We start from the raw sequence: 23,027 nt of genomic DNA on the forward strand, positions 1-23,027 counted from the left end.
CAAGTTGCTTTTTTTATATAACAAGTTGCTTGTTTCTGCCAGTGCTATTCGTTTGGAAACTCTCCCAGCTTCGTAACTAATAAGAACATTATCTAACTCAGTAGTTATAAGAAAATTAGAGTAGAGTGGAGGCAGCAACACTGCTTTGCTCGGGAAGCTGACACTCCCCTGATCGTCTCACTTCCCCTCTACAAAGACAACCAGCTAACTAATTAATCTGACCATGAGTCTTGAAGAATGTGTACCATATACAGCCTTTACGGTTATCATCGAACCCTGCTGGTCACCTATGAACATATTTATGAACGTCTTTTTGTGTGCTCTATCCTGCCTGATCACCCATCAGTCTGACAAAACTATAAGCACATAATGATCTTAGAAACAATCTGGCCACTAAGGGCTTTATAAAAAAATCATTGTGAATGATGATTGACTGATTGAATGAAAGTGCTGTATAGCTTTATGATGATACTGTATATGTGTGGGGGTGTTTGTGTGTAATGGGATTTGAATGATTTATTGAATGGAAGTAATGTATAGCATCATGATTTCGTTCAGTTTATTAGGATCCCCATTAGCTATTGCAGATGCAGCAGCAACTCTTCCAGGGGTACCACGTGATTATACTGTGTGTGTGATTGTGTCTAGGGAAATTCTCACTTGTGGAGACATTTCCCACGTCCCCATGAGGACAAAGGCTATTTTGGGATTAGGGTTAGATTTACGGTAAGAGTAATAGGTTAGGTTTAGTGTTAGGAGTTGGTTTAGGGTTTGGTTTACGGTTAAGGTTAGGGTTATGGTAAGGGTTAGGGTTATTTTATTATGGAAACCCTTAAGAGGTGATTATTAGAGAGTATCTGTATGGCTGTGGAAAAGAGAGGAAGGGAGAGAGTGTGTGCATATGTCTGAAAGAGAGGGAGAGATTATGATCCTGACGACCATTGTATCCTATTTGTTCCTCTGTTCCTCTCTCTCTCTCCCTCTGTTACTCTAGGTCAGTGAGCGAGGGAAGCGGTGGAGAGTCAGGGCTCAGCAGCAGAAGGCGGGGGGGGGGGGGAGTTAGAGATGACTGGAGGCATAGAGCTGTGGAGCGAGGAGGAAGAGAAGGGAGGAGTGGAGCAAGAGGAGAGGAGGGTGAGAGGAAGAGGAGAAGGAACAGGAGGGAGAAGAATATGGAGAGGAAGAGGAACATTGAGAGGAGGAGGAAGAGGGAGAGCACACTACAGAGGGGAGCCTACATGGCATATTTCTTCCTATGTGTGGTACCCTGAGGGCGGCGACAGTCGACCAGTGTGGGGGACCCTGCAAAGGCATCTTCCAAGAAACCGCAGGTGCTGGTCCCTGAAGGCATTCAAAATGCAGCTTGTGCATTCACTTTGTGATATGGCTACTGTGGATGAAAGCGGGGAGACAATAATGTTTCACCAAGAGTGGTTACTCCTAATTTGAAAAGCAGGCCACTCCCTGGTGAAGTTTGAAGGGAGCAAGAGAGAGTGTGTGGTGTGCATCCGGAGTGGACGCAGGGCAAATAGTGGGAGATGTGTAGGAACCTCCTTTGGGTGCTCTACGTGTTCTGTGACACTTTGCAGGATGGGGCCGTGCTTCCAGAAGTTGTATGACATGTTGTAGGCTAAATGTAAACATTAAAGTGACAGTGTGAAATATGTATTTGTCCTACATGTCTTCTGGGGAAATTGGGTACTTTTTAAAAATCGTGTTTTGTATCTTCTCTCAGTATCTGTCTGCAGTCACTGAATTCAAAGTAGGCTACTGTCAAAGTAGGCTCATATCTCTATGAGCTCATATCTCTACATTTGTAAATAGTCTCTGAATAGTTGTTTGCATTTTTACATTGTTACAGAAGTAAGAGTCTTTGTCAGTCCAATAGCCTACTTTGTGTGGGTGCATTTGGAGTTTTGCTGTAAATCTTCCTCTTGAAGTTGAAGTCAGAAGTTTGCATACACCTTAGCCAAATACATTTAAACTCAGTCACAATTCCTGACATTTAATCTGAGTAAAAATTCCCTGTTTTAGGTCAGTTAGGATCACAACTTTATTTTAATAATGTGAAATGTCAGAATAATAGTAGAGAGAATTGTTTATTTCAGCTTTTCTTTCTTTCATCACATTCCCAGTGGGTCAGAAGTTTACATACACTCAATTAGTATTTGGTAGCATTTCCTTTAAATTGTTTAATTTGGGTTAAACGTTTTGGGTAGCCTTCCACAAGCTTCCCACAATAAGTTGGGTGAATTTTGGCCCATTCCTCCTGACAGAGCTGGTGTAATTGAGTCAGGTTTGTAGGCCTCCTTGCTCACACACGCTTTTTCAGTTCTGCGCACACATTTGTGATGGCCACTCCAATACCTTGACTTTGTTGTCCTTAAGCCATTTTGCCACAACTTTGGAAGTATGCTTGGGGTCATTGTCCATTTGGAAGACCCATTTGCAACCAAGCTTTAACATCCTGACTGATGTCTTGAGATGTTGCTTCAATATATCCACATAATGTTTCTCCCTCATGATGATCTATTTTGTGAAGTGCACCAGCCCCTACTACAGCAAAGCACCCCACAACATGATGATGCCATCTCGGTGCTTCACAATTAGGATGGTGTTCTTTGGCTTGCAAGCCTCCCCCTTTTCCCTCCAAACATAACGATGGTCATTATGGCCAAACAGTTCTATTTTTCAGACCAGAGGACATTTCTCCAAAAAGTATGATCTTTGTCCCATGTGCAGTTGCAAACCGTAGTCTGTCTTTTTTATGGCGGTTTTGGAGCAGTGGCTTCTTCCTTGCTGAGTGGCCTTTCAGGTTTTGTCGATACAGGACTCGTTTTATTGTGGATATAGATACTTTTGTACCCGTTTCCTCCAGCATCTTCACAAGGTCCTTTGCTGTTGTTCTGGGATTGATTTGCACTTTTCGCACCAAAGTGCGTTCATCTCTAGGAGACAGAACGCGTCTCCTTCCTGAGCGGTATGACGGCTGCATGGTCCCATTGATTTTCTGGAATTTCCCAAGCTGTTTAAAGGCAGTCAACTTAGTGTATGTAAACTTCTGACCCACTGGAATTGTGATACAGTGAATTATAAGTGAAATAATCTGTCTGTAAACAATTGTTGGAAAAATGACTTGTGTCATGCACAAAGTAGATGTCCTCACCGACTTGCCACTTAACAAGAAATTTGTGGAGCGGTTGAAAAACAAGTTTTAAAGACTCCAACCTAAGTATATTTAAACTTCCGACTTCAACTGTCTCTACTACTTGTTGCATTTACTGATGTGTTGTCAATTTCTACATGTTGTTCCACTTTGTAGAAGTTTCATGGCATGTTGTCGGCTAAATGCGAACACTCATGTGACAGTGTGACGTGAATTTGTCCTACAAATCTTTTAAGGAAATTGTCTCTGAACAATAGTTGTGTTTTTTTATTTTTTATCTTCTCCCTTTATCTGTCTATGTAATACTTGTTGCATTCACTGAATTGTTGTCAAAGTAGGCAACTGTATCTACATTTTGTTTCAGGCCAGGTCTGTACTAAATTTTATTGAGGTTATGTACATTTTGAAAGTCTCTGAATAGTTGTTTGCATGTTTACATGGTTACTTAAATAAGAATCGTTCTCAATGAAGTCTACTTTGTGTGAAAATATATATATTTTTTAACAAATATTTATAAGTATAATATATTATAGTTCGTACAATTTGAATGAGTAATTTAGTCAAATGTACTACAATTTAAATACACTAATTATTTGTTGTTGTGTTGAGTGTTAATAGTTTTTTTGATAGTGAGTGTCTTTACACAATGGAAGACAAAATGAGTGTTATTCCTATTGACATGACTGTGGTGTCATACCTGGGGCCTCTGCCTGGGGCCTGCAAATCACTAAGGCCGCCCCTGTTTGTAGTACCAGTAGGAAATAGTGAGTGCATCGTTGTATAAGGAACGTGCAGTGCGCAGGAGCCGTGAAGGGGAAAATCGAGAGAAAGAACGAAACAGCTGCTGTTGGATTCTTAATACCTGCGTCCATAAGAACATCACAAGAAAAATCCCACCAGAAGAGGAAAAGGGGAAGCATGAAATACAGCTTGCAGGCATCATCGGTAAGGGGAACCACATAAGTATGAGCGGACAGTAAATTGTTCCCCGAATCCATAATTTTCCATCATATTCCACTGTCATAGGACTGAATGCAGATCCTATGTGCGCCCGCAGTAGCACAAAGCGGAGGTTTGGGAACCAAATTGTGTCCAACACCAACGCTGAAATCGGATGTACAGTACGTATTGTGCCGTTTCATATTGACCACGGTTTCTAATCACATTTACCAACGATTCATTAATTACCTACCGGATCCAGATTGCTTGATGGGGCGTCGAAACAGTTTCAACTTTTAACCCAAGGTGTGGACTTCACGGAGGAGGAAAGTGTTGAACCAACCTGCATTGGTCTAACCTGGGAGGGCGATAAGTAATCAGCAGCGCCTCACCAAAGAATAATCTGTTCAAAAACCTGAACTGCAACGGACGCGTTTGGATAGCAGATGATCCTGTGCGTAATTGTTTTATAGCGGACTCCTTTTCGGGTGAAGAGCTCTTTGTTGTGATTGAAGTGACATTAGCCCTCTCTTATTTTCATGGCTTTGGAGTGCAGTAGTAGGAACAGTATGTGGAGCGAGGGGACAGTGCATGATTAGTTCGTTACAGAACGCACTTTCCTCGCCTTATTTCCAGTTCCAAGATATTGGACACAACACAAGGACAATTGCTGCAACTACAACGAAGTCCTGTACAGAAATAGACTTTACATTAAATCCTTCAGATTATTTCTCTCGCTGCTGCCATCGTAGTATGTCTGCACTCCGAAAGAAATTTGGGGACGATTATCAGGTAGTGACCACCTCATCCAGCGGGTCTGGATTCAACCAGCCGGCACCAGAGAAGAAGAAGAAGAGGCAACGCTTTGTGGACAAGAACGGGCGATGTAACGTCCAGCATGGAAACCTGGGTGGTGAAACCAGTAGATATCTTTCCGATTTATTCACCACACTGGTCGATTTGAAATGGCGCTGGAATTTATTCATCTTCATCCTTACATACACGGTGGCATGGCTCTTCATGGCCTTCATGTGGTGGATCATAGCCTACATAAGAGGAGACCTCCATCGAGCCCACGATGACAAGTATACGCCATGCGTTGCCAATGTCTACAACTTTCCCTCCGCGTTTTTATTCTTCATAGAAACGGAAGCCACAATAGGATATGGCTATAGGTATATCACGGACAAATGTCCCGAGGGGATCATTCTCTTTCTTTTCCAGTCAATCCTGGGATCAATTGTTGATGCTTTTTTGATTGGCTGCATGTTCATTAAGATGTCCCAGCCCAAAAAAAGGGCAGAGACTTTGATGTTCAGTGAACATGCAGCTATTTCGATGCGAGATGGAAAACTAACTCTCATGTTCAGAGTCGGCAACCTGCGTAATAGCCATATGGTCTCCGCACAGATCCGCTGCAAATTGCTGAAAGTAAGTGGCACTTCTATGCCTCCATATAGCTCAACAATATTTGTGTATTAAAACGTTACAAAATACTTATTTCAGACGGTGTAATGCATTTGTTTTCTTATCGTTTAATTACGCACAATTAAATATTAAACACGGTTGGGAAAGATAATGAAATACATCGTTATTAGAATGAAGGTATTATTAAAGTGTATTATTCCCTGCTGATGTAACTTTTTATTTTTTACTTTCTTTGCAAATGGGCTTACCAATGTGAATTAAAAGCATCAAGCTATTAATTCCAGACACATTTAGTGGCAATGCTATAATGTTTACATTTTTATGAATCTAAACAATTTGATTAATAAACCCATAGACCCCATTTAAGTTGGAGCGCTATGGTGGTGGTCACTGGGTTAAACAACCTTTGATGTGGCTTGATGTGCCTGATTAGCTATAGCCCTCCTCATTGAATTGACTCACTCTGTCTATTTACTGATGATTGATCGCCTTTGATTGCTCACAAATTGTGGATGGCTGTCAGTATGGCTCGCTAGGTAGTAGTTAAACTGTGTCTCTCTTTCAAACTCCATCTATGCACGCTTCCATAGTCTCGTCAGACGCCCGAAGGCGAGTTTCTTCCTCTGGATCAGTTGGAATTGGACGTGGGCTTCAGTACCGGGGCGGACCAGCTCTTCCTGGTCTCACCACTCACAATCTGCCATGTGATCGACACCAAAAGCCCATTCTACGAACTCTCCCAGAGATCCATGCAAACAGAGCAGTTTGAAATTGTGGTCATATTGGAAGGAATAGTGGAAACCACTGGTAAGTTATTACAAATACATCATTGTTCTTTCTTGTAGTATTATAGTAAAGACCATAGGCCTATTTCATGTCTATGCCCTGAGATAAAGTGGTGCACTATGTTTGGCTCAGGCTAGAGTATATGATAGCAAAAATAAATGTGTGTTAGTATGAGTGTAATAATACAAGGATGAGTGTAAAGTGAATGAGTATAATGTGAAGTTGCAGGGTTTTACTCTAAGTGGCCAATGTTGACCCAGATGGGCTTGTCTAATGACCCCTGGGTGTTAGTGAATGTCATTGGTTGCATGATATTGGTTTTATGTGACACAGCTGGATAGGTTTATAAATAATATGTTCTGATTTGATTTTAGGTATGCAGTGGAAATGGCAAAAAAACGAATTGTAATTTGATATATAGTAAGTCAACATTGACAGTGGTGCTTGGTAAGAAATTTTTATGAGTTTTTATGAGATCTCCTAAAACATATCCCAAAAGAGTTGATGTCTAGGGAACATTATTGCTGTTTGAAAATACAAACCTCACACTCTTCTGGAGGGTACATTGTAAATAAAAAAGTAAGGTGATTACAATTGTAAGGAAACCAGCTGCAATAGGATTGTGAGTTTGCTCAACATTTGGGCATATAGCTGAACCAACATGCATTCAATTTGAGAATTTATTGGACCTTGTTTGCTTATTTACCAGACTGCCTTGCGTTTCGAGTGAATGGTAGTTACCACCCATTACTGTATTTGTTAGCGACAGAGACATGGTTGTTGTATTCAATTGTTTTCAGTACTGCAGCCTTCAAGTGAGTGTCTAAGTGAATATGTTATGTTTAATATTAAACTCTTTATGACAATACATTACATTTATCATAAGGCCTTTTGAGGGCCTATTTACACCCCAACACAATGGTCTCAAACTCCTGGTTTACAGGCCACAGCAAGTCTGCAAATCAGATTATGTGCAATTCCTATTGGAATCCAGCCAGAGTGAAGATATCCAACAACTGGAACTTTTAATATCCCGAAACCTGCATTTAGAATGACTGAAGATTGATTCAGATCTGTCGTTCTGCCCCTGAACAGGCAGTTAACCCACTGTTCCTAGGCCGTCATTGAAGATAAAATAAATAAATACAAATTATTGAGACTTGCCTAAATCATATAAACTGGAACAGCCATCTCAGTAACAGGTGCCATAAATCCAACTACTAGATTGGATTAGTTTAGAAAAATGTATGCTGTTTGTGTAGGATAATATTAATCAACCAATCAAAGTACATGCACAAACACAGGTATTGAAACAAACAATTCAGAAAATCTACCTGCAAAAGAGCATGCAGAGCATGATGGAGAAGGTTTTGAGTTCTTTTGAGAAAACATGAAATTGTAATTTGCCTCAGCAACCGTTTTCAAATTCAGCTGACTTCGAGCAGAGTTTGTTGAGTAAACAGAATTCAGCACATTCACTCAAATTCTAGTCCTTTTTAAGCCCACTCAACTCGCATAATAATGCTGAATAAGCAATTGGTTGAATGTACTTTACAGTGTTGCCTTCCAAAGGCAAACATGAACATGAGCATGCTGAGTGTGATGGGAAAGGTTTTGAGTTGTTTTGAGATAAAAAAAAAATGAATGTAATTTTACTCAACAACCGTTTTCAAATTTAGCTCACTTTGAGAAGAGTTTGTTGAGTAAACAAACTTTAAAACACATGAGCTCTAATTCATGTATTTTTTTAAACTCCACTCAACTCACAGATTAACTCTGATTAAGCAATTGGTTAAATTGGCTTTTAAAAAAAAAAAAAACGTCTATACTTTGCATTCCCCTGTGCTTTTTGAAATTGGAAACATAAATTCAACAAGAACAGTATTGCCACATGTGATCATGGTGTGTAGGCATTTTCAAACTGTTCCCTTTGAGAGAGCTAATAAAAGGTTTTCAAGGGAGGGCATTTAAGATTGTGGAGTGACATAACTTTGTAGCAATCCTGTCTGACGCAGAACAGACCACTGCAGATTTACTTTAATCATGAACAAGTAGGTCCTCTACTGTACGTACGTGGCAGTAGCAGACTTTACAAGTAGATATCCACAAAAAAAAAAGTCAAATTGTACATCAAATAGGAAATATTTTCAGTCCTCAGATTTTATTCAGAATCCAAGCTGTTTTCAATATAGTTTTTTTTATGTGTTGATCTGTAGCAACTGACACAGAACTCGTATAGTATATGAACATTTCATGGGGCTATTTTATTTATGAGGGTTTACAGAGGGATGGTATATAGAAAAAAAAAGGTGCAGAGAAATGACTATGATAAGTCTAACCTTACGGGAGCTGCCTTTTAAGATTCATCCTAAGAATTAGACATGTCTACATCTTCTCCCAATGTTTTGGATTCATCGGTCAGTCATTATCACATAAGATTCAAGAATGAATCTTTCACTTAGGAGGTAAAAGGTTCACATGCATCATATGCAACTGGATACAACAGCAAAATTCGACAGCACATTTTACTATAATTGGATTTGAACATGTTATTTTCTCAATGTCAATGTTAAATCTAGCTAGCACTGTAATCTTGACTGGGCCAATACGAACATACTGTATGTGTGGTATAAGGTTAAAGAACAAGAAAGAGATGACGATGTGAAAACAATATGTGGTTAAAAATGTATGTACAGTAAAAGTCTAAGCCTCAGACGCTTTCATTTTGGTCCAATGTAACTGTTTCCATGGCAACCTCTCCTTGAGCATTCCGGATTGCAGCACTGCACCTAAACTTAGATTTTATTCCTATGGTATGGGGGGGGGGGGGGGTGAAACGGTTTTCTATCGCGTTCATTTTCTTGGCCCAGCTCTCTCACCCCGGAGTACTTCTTCATTATTAAGCTCATATTCACACAATGAGCTTCTCAAATCGTCGTCCCACCCGTTCATGATATCATCAACTCAAAGTCAGCAGCACATGACTTCCCATCTGTTAGATTATCAGAGTTTTGAACATAATCACTGCATGCATGAGATTATTATACAGTGCATTTGGAAAGTATTCAGACCCCTTCACTTTTTCCACATTTTGTTATGTTACAGCCTTATAATAAAATTGATTAAATTGTTTTTTTTCCATCAATCTTCACACAATACACCATAATGACATAGCAAAAACAGGTTTTTAGAAATGTTTGCAATTTGTTTTACAAATAAAAACTGAAATCACATTTACATACAGTACCAGTCAAAAGTTGACACCTACTCATTCAAGGGTTATTTATTTATTTTTACTATTTTCTACATTGTAGAATATTAGTGAAGTCATCAAAATGATAAAATAACATATCGAATCATGCAGTAACCATAAGTGTGTTAAACAAATCCAAAATATATTTTAGAGTCTTCAAAGTAGCCACCCTGTGCCTTGATGACAGCTTTGCACACTCTTGGAATTCTCTCAACCAGCTTCAGGAAGTAATCACCTGGAATGCATTTCCAACAGTCTTGAAGGAGTTCCCACATATGCTGAGCACTTGTTGGCTGCTTTTCCTTCACTTTGCGGTCCAACTTATCCCAAACCATCTCAATTGGGTTGAAGTCAGGTGATTGTGGAGGCCAGGTCATCTGATGCAGCACTCCATCACTCTCCTTCATGGTCAAATAGCCCTTACACAGACTGGAGGTGTATTTTGGGTCATTGTCTTGTTGAAAAATAAATAATAGTCCCACTAAGTGCTAACCAGATGGGATGGTGTATTGCTGGAGAATGCTGTGGTAGCCATGCTGGTGTGCCTTCAATTCAAAATAAATTGCTGACAGTGTCACCAGCAAAGCACCCCCACACCTTCTCCTCCATGCTTTACGGTGGTAACCACACATGCGGAGATCATCCGTTCACCTACTCTGCGTCTCACAAAGGCACAGAGGTCGGAACCAAAAATCACAAATTTGGACTCATCAGACGAAAGGACAGATTTCCACCAGTCTAATGTCCATTGCTTGTGTTTCCTGCCCCAAGCAAGTATATTCTTATTGATGTCCTTCAGTAGTGGTTTCATTGCAGCAATTCGAGCATGAAGGCCTGATTAACGCAGTCACCTCTGAATAGTTGATGTTGAGATGTGTCTGTTATTGGAACTCTGTGAATAATTTATTTGGGCTGCAATTTGAGGATGGTAACTCAAATGAACTTATCCTCTGCAGCAGAGGTAACTCTGGGTCCTTTCGTGTGGCGGTCCTCATGAGAGCCAGTTTCACAATAGCACTTGATGGTTTTTGTGACTGCGCTTGAAGAAATGTGGTCGAAGTTCATGAAATTCATGATCAAAGTTCTTTCAATTTTCCATATTGACTGACCTTAAAGTAAAGTAATGATGGACTGTCATTTCTCTTTGCTATTTTGTGCTGTTCTTCCCATAATATGGACTTGATCTTTTACCAAATAGGGCTATCTTCTGTATCCCACCCCTACCTTGTCACAGCACAGCTCTAGGAATAGTCTTGTTGGTTCCAAATCTCTTCCATTTAAGAATGATGGAGGCCCCTGTGTTCTTGGGGACCTTCAATGCTGCAGACATTTGTTGGTACTCTTCATCAGATCTGTGCCTCCACACAATCCTCTCTCTGTGCAAAATTCCTATTACTTTCCCAAAATTCCCTGGTTTTCCAGAAATCCTGGTTGGAGGGTTCCTGGATTTCCTGCTTATTCCATCATAATACCAGAAATCTTCCAAACAGGATTTCTGGAGAATCAGGGAATTTTTGGAAAGTCACCAGAATTTTGCAACTCTAGTCTATACACAGCTATTGAGAGTCATCATCATCATCAACGTCATGCCAGGGAACACTATACTGAATCACCGAGGTGCAATCAAATTCACTTCACTGTATGTGCAGAAGTGAAATTGCTCAGACTGCAATTGCTTCACCACTCTTCTGTTCGAAATGTTACATGAATTATACATTGTAAATCTAACATGCAATTTTGTACTTTAGTCCAATTCTCTGTCTTAATTTGAGATCAGAAACAATGCCATACTTCTTTGATCAGCTCAGTTAAATGATAAACAGGCTGTGATGTTCATTTGAATGTGATAAACTAGAGGAAGAATTCTGTCAGCAGCACAGAGTTTCTCCCTCAGAAGTTGTGTGGCACTTGATTACCACAACACTTTGCAGCTCTTCATTAAAAAAAAAGATGTGAAGCACTTCATTTCAGTTTTGTGTTCACTCATCAATTATGTTTAGAAAAACATTGGCACATCATCAGGAAATTAGCTTTATGAGTGGACTGCATACAATTAGGTTGGAGTCATTAAAACTTGTTTTTCAACCACTCCACAAATGTCTTGTTAACAAACCATAGTTTTGGCAAGTTGGTTAGGGCATCTACTTTGTGCATGACAAGTAATAAAAATAATAAAAAATCCCAACAGATTATTTCACTGATAATTCAATGTATCACAATTCCAGTGGGTCAGAAATTTAAATACATTAAGTTGACTGTGCCTTTAAACAGCTTGGAAAATTCCAGAAAATGATGTCATGGCTTTAGAAGCTTCTGATAGGCTAATTGGCTAATAACTCACTGCCTCTTTGCTTGACATCATGGGAAAATCAAAAGAAATCAGCCAAGACCTCAGAAAAACAAATTGTAGACCTCCACAAGTCTGGTTCATCCTTGGGAGTAATTTCCAAATGCCTGAAGGTACCACGTTCATCTGTACAAACAATAGTATGCAAGTATAACCACCATGGGACCACGCAGCCGTCATACCTCTCAGGAAGGAGACACGTTATGTCTCCTAGAGATGAACATGCTTTGGTGCGAAAAGTGCAAATCAATCCCAGAACAACAGCAAAGGACCTTGTGAAGATGCTGGAGGAAACCGGTACAATAGTATCTATATCCACAGTAAAACGAGTCCTATATCGACAAAACCTGAAAGGCTGCTCAGTAAGGAAGAAGCCACTGCTCCAAAACCGACATCAACTGTACATGCTAATGATTGATGGGCTATTGGGAACATGCTGTGGCATTTACATGATGCTAAAGAGGTGTTTGCTAATATTTTCTGAACAAGTCCAGCCGGAAGCTGCAGTGGAACATTTTATTAGACCATTTTAAAAATGAGCAATTCCGCGGGTTGTTGCATGGCAAGCTGACATTGCATCTAGGCCGCTTTGGAAAAGATTCTTCCGGTTTTGAATATTTGAATACAAAATTGTGACGTCTTGGCCTGCCCAGCATTTACCAACAAAAACCATCACTCTTGATTTTGTTACAAAAATAGTAATTTCTGGTACAGCTGATTGTAGGGTACACCACAATGATGGGGGGAAAAAAATCACTGAAAAAGAAAGCTTTGCTGTGGCAAGTGAAGCTCTTGAGTTGTACAGCAGTAGTGCCTCTGGAGGTGAGCTGGAGGAAGTCTTCTGGTCTTTCATTAATGCCTCTCAAATGGCACCCTATTCCCTATGCAGGGCCCATATGGCCCTGGTCAAAAGTTGTGCACTACATAGGGAATAGGGTGCCGTTTGGGACAGACACAGGCCATAACTAGTTAGTTGTGCATTGACGTGGCTAGTCGTCTTGGCTTCCTCTCTGCCCCCTCCATGGCAAACCCAAGGCTTTTTTACGATTCACTGGTATTGGAGAACAAATTGAATCTTCCTTGTTATTGTGTTTCTGTTATTGTGTTTCTGCTATGTGTTCATGCTAAGACGTGTGTGTGGGTGGCATGAGACTGTTATGAATTGATTTAAAGTGGACTTGATGTTTATTCATATGTATCTGTGAGCATATAAATACAGTTTGTCTGTCTTGTGGACATTCTAGCATTGGATAAAGAAAGTGTTTCAGAGTTATACGTTGTAGCACAGTTTGGCTTATCCTTCCCCAAATAATTTGCCCATTGATTCACTCCTCTTATAGATTATAATGCATTTGATATGGAAACCTCGGGAACTGTGTGTTTACCATGTTTCAATGTAAATCATTAGTTATGAGCTTCTTGAATTCTATTGCTGTATTTTCAATGGATTCTCCCATCGTTGGCTTAGAGTTGAATATTGAACAAAAATCCTGCATATTGGACAAGAAGTATGAAAAATGTAAACTTGTAATGCATAACCAAGATCAAGCGTGTATAAATATAGCTTTCTCATCTGAGATTTGGGATTAGAGGAAGGGATTTGAGGTAGGTGCAGCAGTTTACAGATGAGCTTTAGGGGAGAATAATTAACAATTTATTAACAAGATAAGTTACTTTTTTTGGCCTAAAAACAAACAATTGAGTCATTGTGTGTCTCTTTTCAATTCTATTTTAAATTGTTGTAATTAGCTATAAAATATTATACACACACTTCACATACTGTATTATGAATACTATTGCCCATTTGAATATTGAAACTAAAATAAGCAAAATAGGAGTTTATCTTACACAAAGAATAGCAGCAGCATAATCCATTCAGAGGAATTGGCTTATACAGAGCCTTGCGAAAGTATTCGGCCCCCTTGAACTTTGCGACCTTTTGCCACATTTCAGGCTTCAAACATAAAGATATAAAACTATTTTTTTGTGAAGAATCAACAACAAGTGGGACACAATCATGAAGTGGAACAACATTTACAACAACATTTATTGGATATTTCAAACTTTTTTAACAAATCAAAAACTGAAACATTGGGCGTGCAAAATTATTCAGCCCCCTTAAGTTAATACATTGTAGCGCCACCTTTTGCTGCGATTACAGCTGTAAGTCGCTTGAGGTATGTCTCTATGAGTTTTGCACATCGAGAGACAGAAAATGTTTCCCATTCCTTCTTGCAAAACAGCTCGAGCTCAGTGAGGTTGAATGGAGAGCATTTGTGAACAGCAGTTTTCAGTTCTTTCCACAGATTCTCGATTGGATTCAGGTCTGGACTTTGACTTGGCCATTCTAACACCTGGATATGTTTATTTTTGAACCATTCCATTGTAGATTTTGCTTTAGGTTTGGATCATTGTCTTGTTGGAAGACAAATCTCCGTCCCAGTCTCGGGTCTTTTGCAGACTCCATCAGGTTCTCTTCCAGAATGGTCCTGTATTTGGCTCCATCCATCTTCCCATCAATTTTAACCATCTTCCCTGTCCCTGCTGAAGAAAAGCAGGCCCAAACCATGATGCTGCCACCACCATGTTTGACAGTGGGGATGGGGTGTTCAGCTGTGTTGCTTTTACGCCAAACATAACGTTTTGCATTGTTGCCAAAAAGTTCAATTTTGGTTTCATCTGACCAGAGCACCTTCTTCGACATGTTTGGTGTGTCTCCCAGGTGGCTTGTGGCAAACTTTAAACAACACTTTTTATGGATATCTTTAAGAAATGGCTTTCTTCTTGCCATTCTTCCATAAAGGCCAGATTTGTGCAATATACGACAGATTGTTGTCCTATGGACAGAGTCTCCCACCTCAGCTGTAGATCTCTGCAGTTCATCCAGAGTGATCATGGGCCTCTTGGCTGCATCTCTGATCAGTCTTCTCCTTGTATGAGCTGAAAGTTTAGAGGGACGGCCAGGTCTTGGTAGATTTGCAGTGGTCTGATACTCCTTCCATTTCAATATTATCGCTTGCACAGTGCTCCTTGGGATGTTTAAAGCTTGGGAAATCTTTTTGTATCCAAATCCGGCTTTAAACTTCTTCACAGCAGTATCTCGGACCTGCCTGGTGTGTTCCTTGTTCTTCATGATGCTCTCTGTGCTTTTGACGGCCCTCTGAGACTATCACAGTGCAGGTGCATTTATACGGAGACTTGATTACACACAGGTGGATTGTATTTATCATCATTAGTCATTTAGGTCAACATTGGATCATTCAGAGATCCTCACTGAACTTCTGGAGAGAGTTTGCTGCACTGAAAGTAAAGGGGCTGAATAATTTAGCACGCCCAATTTTTCAGTTTGTGATTTGTTAAAAAAGTTTGAAATATCCAATAAATGTCGTTCCACTTCATGATTGTGTCCCACTTGTTGTTGATTCTTCACAAAAAATACAGTTTTATATCTTTATGTTTGAAGCCTGAAATGTGGCAAAAGGTCGCAAAGTTCAAGGGGGCCGAATACTTTCGCAAGGCACTGTATCATGTAGCAGATTAGCCAAGTAGTTGGGAGTATGCATTGGTCTGTTTTTTTTTTATCATTCACTGGAGAAATAGAAAAAGGAAACACACAACTCTCTGCTTAAACAGGTATAGCAGCACAAGACAAATGAGTCACTCCAGCCTAGGGACTACAGCCTGTGTGTGGTGTCAGGGGTGGCATAGCACAGGTAAACAGTGGCAGAATGGAGCTTGCGATAAGGCACACAGCTGTGAAAGGATAGACAGGCCGCTGGAGAAAGTGACCATAATTCATTCGGGAATAATTACACTCAGAGCGTGTCCCGTGCTGTTCCCCGCTCCTCCATTCAGCTCCGCACTCCAGCACTCTGCAGTTTCAAAGGGGTTAATGTGGGTTCAGCTGAGGAAGTCAGCCTTCTGAGCAAGTGAGAGCAGGAGTCTCCAATTAAATCTAACGTGCCCAGGATCAGAGCACGGAAGAGTCACGGCCCTCCCCATGGAGAGGAACCGGTGTCGGCAGGGCGCTCTGATAAGACACATCTTTAATAGCTTCCTGTTCTCCGGTGAGTTACAGTGTTCATTCATTTGTTTCATTTAACTTAATTTACGGTGGCTCTTTCACTACATGCCTCAGGCATTTCATTGCATTTAGAAAGCGCGTTGCACCTTTGTGTTTTTAATTACATGTTAATTGTGATTTAGCCACCAAATGCAGTGCTAGAATCATTTTTTCTCAGTTTATACACCACAAACAAATGGTATGGTGCCAAATAAGGGTTATTTGGCTTGTAACGACAGTGGGACCTTTTTTTGAAGGTTCTAGAAAGAACTATGCTCATAAGGTTATTAATGGAACCTGTATTGTGCTATAAATAATCCTTTCCTAAGGTTCCATGAAGAACCATTAAAAGGTTCTACTGTATATAGTCCCAGTAGAAATTCACATTATAATAATGAACTCCCCTCGACCACGCCCACAAATTGGAGAAAAACCAACATTCTTTCCTATTGAGCCCCATTGTAAAAGAGACATGTTCATTGTAGATTTTTTGTGAAACAGAAATAACAAAACATGCCAAAAAGCTGCTGTGTTGTTAAATGTACATGTAGCCAGATCCAAAATCCCAACCTACGATTCGCAATGCTTCCATGTAGGGAATTAGAGCCTGCGAGAAGAGCCCTGTGGCTTCAGGCTATTCCCTGTGGGAGAGTGGGAAATGTGGGGATGCATTGTCCAAGTAGACTACACGTGTGTGGAAAACATTTAAATCACAGGTAATACATTTCACTTGTGTAGTACAGTACGTTTGTAACTTCACTCACTACGTGTAGCTGTGTAGTCCGTTTGTTTGCGTTGTTGGTCTTGGCTAGCTTAATGTTCTGGTCGGTAGCTAGCTAGCACTCACTCACGTGGCTGCTAGCATCCTCATGAAAAGGGGCATATTACATATATATAAGTCGTGAGAATGCTTGGGAGCAGGGCAATGTTAAAGTCATCTAGACATGTTTTACTTTTCTTAAATGTAGTTTTGTAATTGACTAAAACAAGCGTACGAAAAAGGTTACATTTTTCTGTGAGCCAATGAGGTAATCTAGGTAACTACAGGTTGTTTTCCCCACAGGTGGGCAGGGTCGCGACGTTTAATAGTGGGTCTTATAGTACCCAAAAAACGGTTCCACTCTGGTCCGACCCTTTTGGGGTCCAAACCCTGTTAAAAAAAAGGTATTTTTAGGTTTTTAAATTTTACCTCCTTTTCTCCCCAATTTCGTGGTAACTATCGTGTCTCATCGCTACAACTCCCGTACAGGCTCTGGAGAGACGAAAGCCATGCGTCCCCCGAAACACAACCCAACCAAGCCGCACCACTTCTTAACACAGCACGCATCCAAGCCAGCCGCACCAATGTGTTGGAGGAAACACTGTGCACCTGGCAACCTTGGCGCACTGCACCCAGCCCGCCACAGTAGTGGGAGGCCATTGGAACTCTTTTTTAGGGTTCTTAACAGAACCTTAATCTCAAAAGGTTCTTTGTATAACCACACAGTTCAGATATATATCTATTTTTTTAAAGAATAGAAAACAAAGTGATAACTGGCTCAGGCCACGGTAAACTGTGCATTAGTTTGGTCCGCTAGAACGTTTATGTATGTGTGTGTATATATATATATATATATATATATATATATATATATATATATATATATATATATATATATATATATACAGTGCCTTGCGAAAGTATTCGGCCCCCTTGAACTTTGTGACCTTTTGCCACATTTCAGGCTTCAAACATAAAGATATAAAACTGTATTTTTTTGTGAAGAATCAACAACAAGTGGGACACAATCATGAAGTGGAACGACATTTATTGGATATTTCAAACTTTTTTAACAAATAAAAACTGAAAAATTGGGCGTGCAAAATTATTCAGCCCCTTTACTTTCAGTGCAGCAAACTCTCTCCAGAAGTTCAGTGAGGATCTCTGAATGATCCAATGTTGACCTAAATGACTAATGATGATAAATACAATCCACCTGTGTGTAATCAAGTCTCCGTATAAATGCACCTGCACTGTGATAGTCTCAGAGGTCCGTTAAAAGCGCAGAGAGCATCATGAAGAACAAGAAACACACCAGGCAGGTCCGAGATAATGTTGTGAAGAAGTTTAAAGCCGGATTTGGATACAAAAAGATTTCCCAAGCTTTAAACATCCCAAGGAGCACTGTGCAAGCGATAATATTGAAATGGAAGGAGTATCAGAACACTGCAAATCTACCAAGACCTGGCCGTTCCTCAAAACTTTCAGCTCATACAAGGAGAAGACTGATCAGAGATGCAGCCAAGAGGCCCATGATCACTCTGGATGAACTGCAGAGATCTACAGCTGAGGTGGGAGACTCTGTCCATAGGACAACAATCAGTCGTATATTGCACAAATCTGGCCTTTATGGAAGAGTGGCAAGAAGAAAGCCATTTCTTAAAGATATCCATAAAAAGTGTTGTTTAAAGTTTGCCACAAGCCACCTGGGAGAAACACCAAACATGTGGAAGAAGGTGCTCTGGTCAGATGAAACCAAAATTGAACCTTTTGGCAACAATGCAAAACGTTATGTTTGGCGTAAAAGCAACACAACTGAACACACCATCCCCACTGTCAAACATGGTGGTGGCAGCATCATGGTTTGGGCCTGCTTTTCTTCAGCAGGGACAGGGAAGATGGTTAAAATTGATGGAGCCAAATACAGGACCATTCTGGAAGAAAACCTGATGGAGTCTGCAAAAGACCTGAGACTGGGACGGAGATTTGTCTTCCAACAAGACAATGATCCAAAACATAAAGCAAAATCTACAATGGAATGGTTCAAAAATAAACATATCCAGGTGTTAGAATGGCCAAGTCAAAGTCCAGACCTGAATCCAATCGAGAATCTGTGGAAAGAACTGAAAACTGCTGTTCACAAATGCTCTCCATCCAACCTCACTGAGCTCGAGCTGTTTTGCAAGGAGGAATGGGAAAAAAATTCAGTCTCTCGATGTGCAAAACTGATAGAGACATACCCCAAGCGACTTACAGCTGTAATCGCAGCAAAAGGTGGCGCTACAAAGTATTAACTTAAGGGGGCTGAATAATTTTGCACGCCCAATCTTTCAGTTTTTGATTCGTTAAAAAAGTTTGAAATATCCAATAAATGTCGTTCCACTTCATGATTGTGTCCCACTTGTTGTTGATTCTTCACAAAAAAATACAGTTTTATATCTTTATGTTTGAAGCCTGAAATGTGGCAAAAGGTCGCAAAGTTCAAGGGGGCCGAAAACTTTCGCAAGGCACTGTATATTCTTGTTTAATAGCCATATTCTATTGTTAAAATGTATTATTGTGTTTATTAAGAAGATGAATCAGGTGTGCTAACTGGAACAGCTGGGGGTCCCTGAGGAGAGAATTGACAACTACTGACTTAGTCAACTGTTCTCAATTGACACAAGGCCATGTGTGAGTCTTTCACACGGTCACTGGCCATAATCATATATACAATGTGATAGCCTGACAACAGATTAGATAAACTGGCATGAAACTCACACTCAGGGTTGCACAAAATAGCTGGAAGCAAACCACACCCCAAAATATTATAATGGCCCACCACCCCTAGATTTTAATTATCACTTACGAGTTTTTGGAACTGCAAAGAACCATTGAAGGGCTCAAGGGTTCTTTGGGTCAGTATGGTTTCATATAGAACCAGAACCATCACCCTTCCCAAACAACCATTGAGGAACCCTTTTTTGTTAGTGTGTAATGTAGCACATGCACTCTGTAGTGTACATGTCTCATGTTGGATTTTTTTTTGTTCAGCTCAGTTCAGATACTTAATGTAATAGACTAAATCTAGATCGTGTTGAATTCCTCATGCACATGACCAGTTTGCATTAAGAGACTCCCACCGGGTGACAGCTTGCTTTGTCTAAAGTCCCACTGTGATAGAAAGTGTTGATTCACACAATCAATCAAGTTTATTTATAATGCTCTTTTTTACATCAGCCGAGGTCACAAAGTGCTGTACAGAAACCCAGCCTAAAATCCCAAACATCAAGAAATGCAGATGTAGAAACATGGTGGCTAGGAAAAACTCCCTAGAAAGGCAGGAACCTAGGAAGAAACCTAGAGAGGAAACATGCTCTGAGGGGTGGCCAGTCCTCTTCTGGCTGTGCCAGGTTGAGATTATAACAGTACATGGCCAAGATGTTCATAGATGACCAGCAGGGTCAAATAATAATAATCACAGTGGTTGTAGAGGGTGCAACAGGTCAGCACCTCGGGAATAAATGTCAGTTGACTTCATAGCCGAGCATTCAGAGTTAGAGACAGCAGGTGCGGCAGAGAGAGGGAGACAAAAACAGCAGGTTTACCAAGGTAACACGTCCGGTGAACAGGTCAGGGTTCCATAACCGCAGGCAGAGCAGTTGAAACTGGAGCAGCAGCACAACCAGCTGGACTGGGACAGCAAGGAGTCATCAGGCCAGGTAGTCCTGAGGCATGGTCCCAGGGCTCAGGTCCTCCGGGAGGGGAGGGAGAGAGAATTAGAGGGAGCATACTAAAATTCACACAGGACACCGGATAAGACAGGAGAAATACTACAGACATAAGACTGACAATAGCCCCCGAACACAAACTACTGCAGAATAAATACTGGAGGCTGAGACAGGAGTGGTCGGGAGACACTGTGGCCCCTGAACAGGGCCAACCAGGCAGGATATAACCCCACCCACTTTGCCAAAGCACAGCCCCCTCACCACTAGAGGGATATCTTCAAACCACCAACTTACTACCCTGAGACAAGGCTGAGTATAGCCCACAAAAATCTCCCCCACGGCTCGAACCCGAGTGGCACCAAACCCAGACAGGAAGATCACGTCAGTGACTCAACCCACTCAAGTGACGCACCCCTCCTAGGGACGGGATGGAAGAGCACCAGTAAGCCAGTGACTCAGCCCCCATAATAGGGTTAGAGGCAGAGAATCCCAGTGGTGAGAGGGGAACCGGCCAGTCAGAGACAGCAAGAGCGGTTCGTTGCTCCAGTGCCTTTCCGATCACCTTCACACCCTTGGGCCAGACTACACTCAATCATAGGACCTACTGAAGGTTGAGACCGAGTCTGCGGCTCTCACATGGATAGGCAGACCATTGCAAAAAAAATAGCTCTATAGGAGAAAACCATGCCTCCAGCTGTTTGCTTAGAAATTCGAGGGACAATTAGGAGGCCTGCGTCTTGTGATCGTAGTGTACGTGTAGGTATGTACGTCAGGACCAAATCGGAGAGATAGGTAGGAGCAAGCCCATGTAATGCTTTGTAGGTTAGCAGTAAAACATTGAAATCAGCCCTAGCCTTTACAGGAAGCCAGTGTCGAGAGGCTAGCACTGAAGCACTGGAGACAACACACTAGAGAGCTTTACATTTCCTGACTATATAGTAATTTCACCAGGGATGAACTCCACATAATGGACATTTTGTTGAACAAGCTATGACATGGAGTATTCATTATCCCCTTCAGATGAACTGTGTTTGCTTCCCAAGGGAAAACAAGGTAATTGTCTCTTTGGGGATTTGTCAGGTCTCAGTTGAACTGTAATAAATCATGGGATGGAGGAAGGGGTGTGGCAGTGGGAGACCTGGGCTGAACTCATTTGGTGACGCCACTACACCTAAAGTAACGGGTCAGGCCATGATGTGTAGAACAGAGTCGTCATCACGCTACTTAGAGTTGGAAATAATTGTATCTTTGTCTCCAAGGACTTGCATGTGTTTTGGACTTAATATGCAAGTCTAATACGAATGTATTGTGTATAGTAGTATTGCAAATGTTACTTTATATGTGCCTATATAAAGTGTCACTTAGATTGTTGATAGGGGTATCATGTTGCCACTTTCGCCATCCAGAACTAAATGGAACCAGACAAGGATCTTGGTTATATTAAATAATCACTAAGGAAGGATGGGTAGCCTAGAGCTTGGTCAAAACTGACTGAAGATTGGGGCTCCTCATTAACTGTCTGTTATCGCAAAGTAATAAAGGTTGTGCTCTGCTTTTATTTATTTTTTGGCCACTGTGCAGTATTGATCGCTAGCGTCCGAGTGTCCCTGAAGTCCACGTTAATCGATCTCGGTCTAAACACACACAGCCACATTTACATTTTGTTCTTTGGGAGGTTGCTTCTAGCGGAGACGATCTTTGGGGGATGTCTGCTTTCTATTTCTGTCTTATTGACATGCTGTGGGGTACTGGACCTCACTCAACCCACAGTAAGAAAACACAAGCATAACGGAATATGCAATATCCCTTTTCCAACGGCTCCCGGCTAGGGTTAAATAGAGGGAAGTGGGTTACTGAGATCTACCGCCCAAACCCACTCCCTTGTCCATTGTGTTATCCTGCTTCTCTTTGTAGCAGCTTTTTGCCCATCCTCCCCATCTCCTATTCCTCACCAACACACTTTTTCCCTTGATAATGTCAGTTTCCCCCCCCCCCCTGCTTGTTAAGTGGTCTTGCTGTTGTGTACAGCCTTATGTTCCTGCGCCTGGTCTGTCACCTCACCCTGTGTAGAGGCTTGGCAGGCAATGGCAATCTCCTCTCTCTCACTCACACACACACACACACACACACACACACACACACACACACACACACACAGCCCCTGCTCTGCTCTGCTGTTTACCTCCACACTGATGTTATTGCCTGAGCATTTTGGCTCCCTCAACACCCATCCCCCATAGCAGTACATTTCAACACCATTTTATTCTCAGCCAGTGAATTTCCTTCTCTGTGTTTTTTTTCCTTGCACACATTTTGCCTGCCGCATGTTGAAAGCTGAACGCTCGAGATGCAACCTTAATGAATTGATTAAATACTAAAAAACAGTATTACAACAGATTTAAATTAATCTATGAAGAATGAAAAGGAGAAAGCACGCCCCTAAAAGCTAGAGGTTTCTCTTTTCCTCAGCATACAGTGTATTTTGATGGTGGTCACCATAGAAACAGATTTGTCTAAGAGATCGGAACTGTTCCCGTAATAGATGTATCCGTTTCAGAATTTGATTGATTTTTTT

At 41.1% G+C, this 23,027-nt stretch overlaps 1 protein-coding gene across 1 annotated transcript in view; it reads left to right on the plus strand.

Annotated features, from left to right (window-relative positions):
• The first annotated feature begins 3,932 nt into the window (after positions 1-3,932).
• The window catches only part of LOC110520046 (G protein-activated inward rectifier potassium channel 1-like), a 32,536-nt gene continuing 13,441 nt past the window's right edge, over positions 3,933-23,027 (plus strand). The window contains exons 1-2 of the mRNA XM_021597024.3: positions 3,933-5,536; positions 6,124-6,340. Coding sequence (XP_021452699.1) covers positions 4,697-5,536; positions 6,124-6,340 — 1,057 coding nt within the window. The 5' untranslated portion in view covers positions 3,933-4,696. The remainder of the gene's footprint in view (positions 5,537-6,123; positions 6,341-23,027) is intronic.

This window comes from Oncorhynchus mykiss, chromosome 3 (assembly GCF_057628025.1).
Source record: "Oncorhynchus mykiss isolate SJ-2025 chromosome 3, ASM5762802v1, whole genome shotgun sequence".
NCBI lineage: Eukaryota > Metazoa > Chordata > Actinopteri > Salmoniformes > Salmonidae > Oncorhynchus > Oncorhynchus mykiss.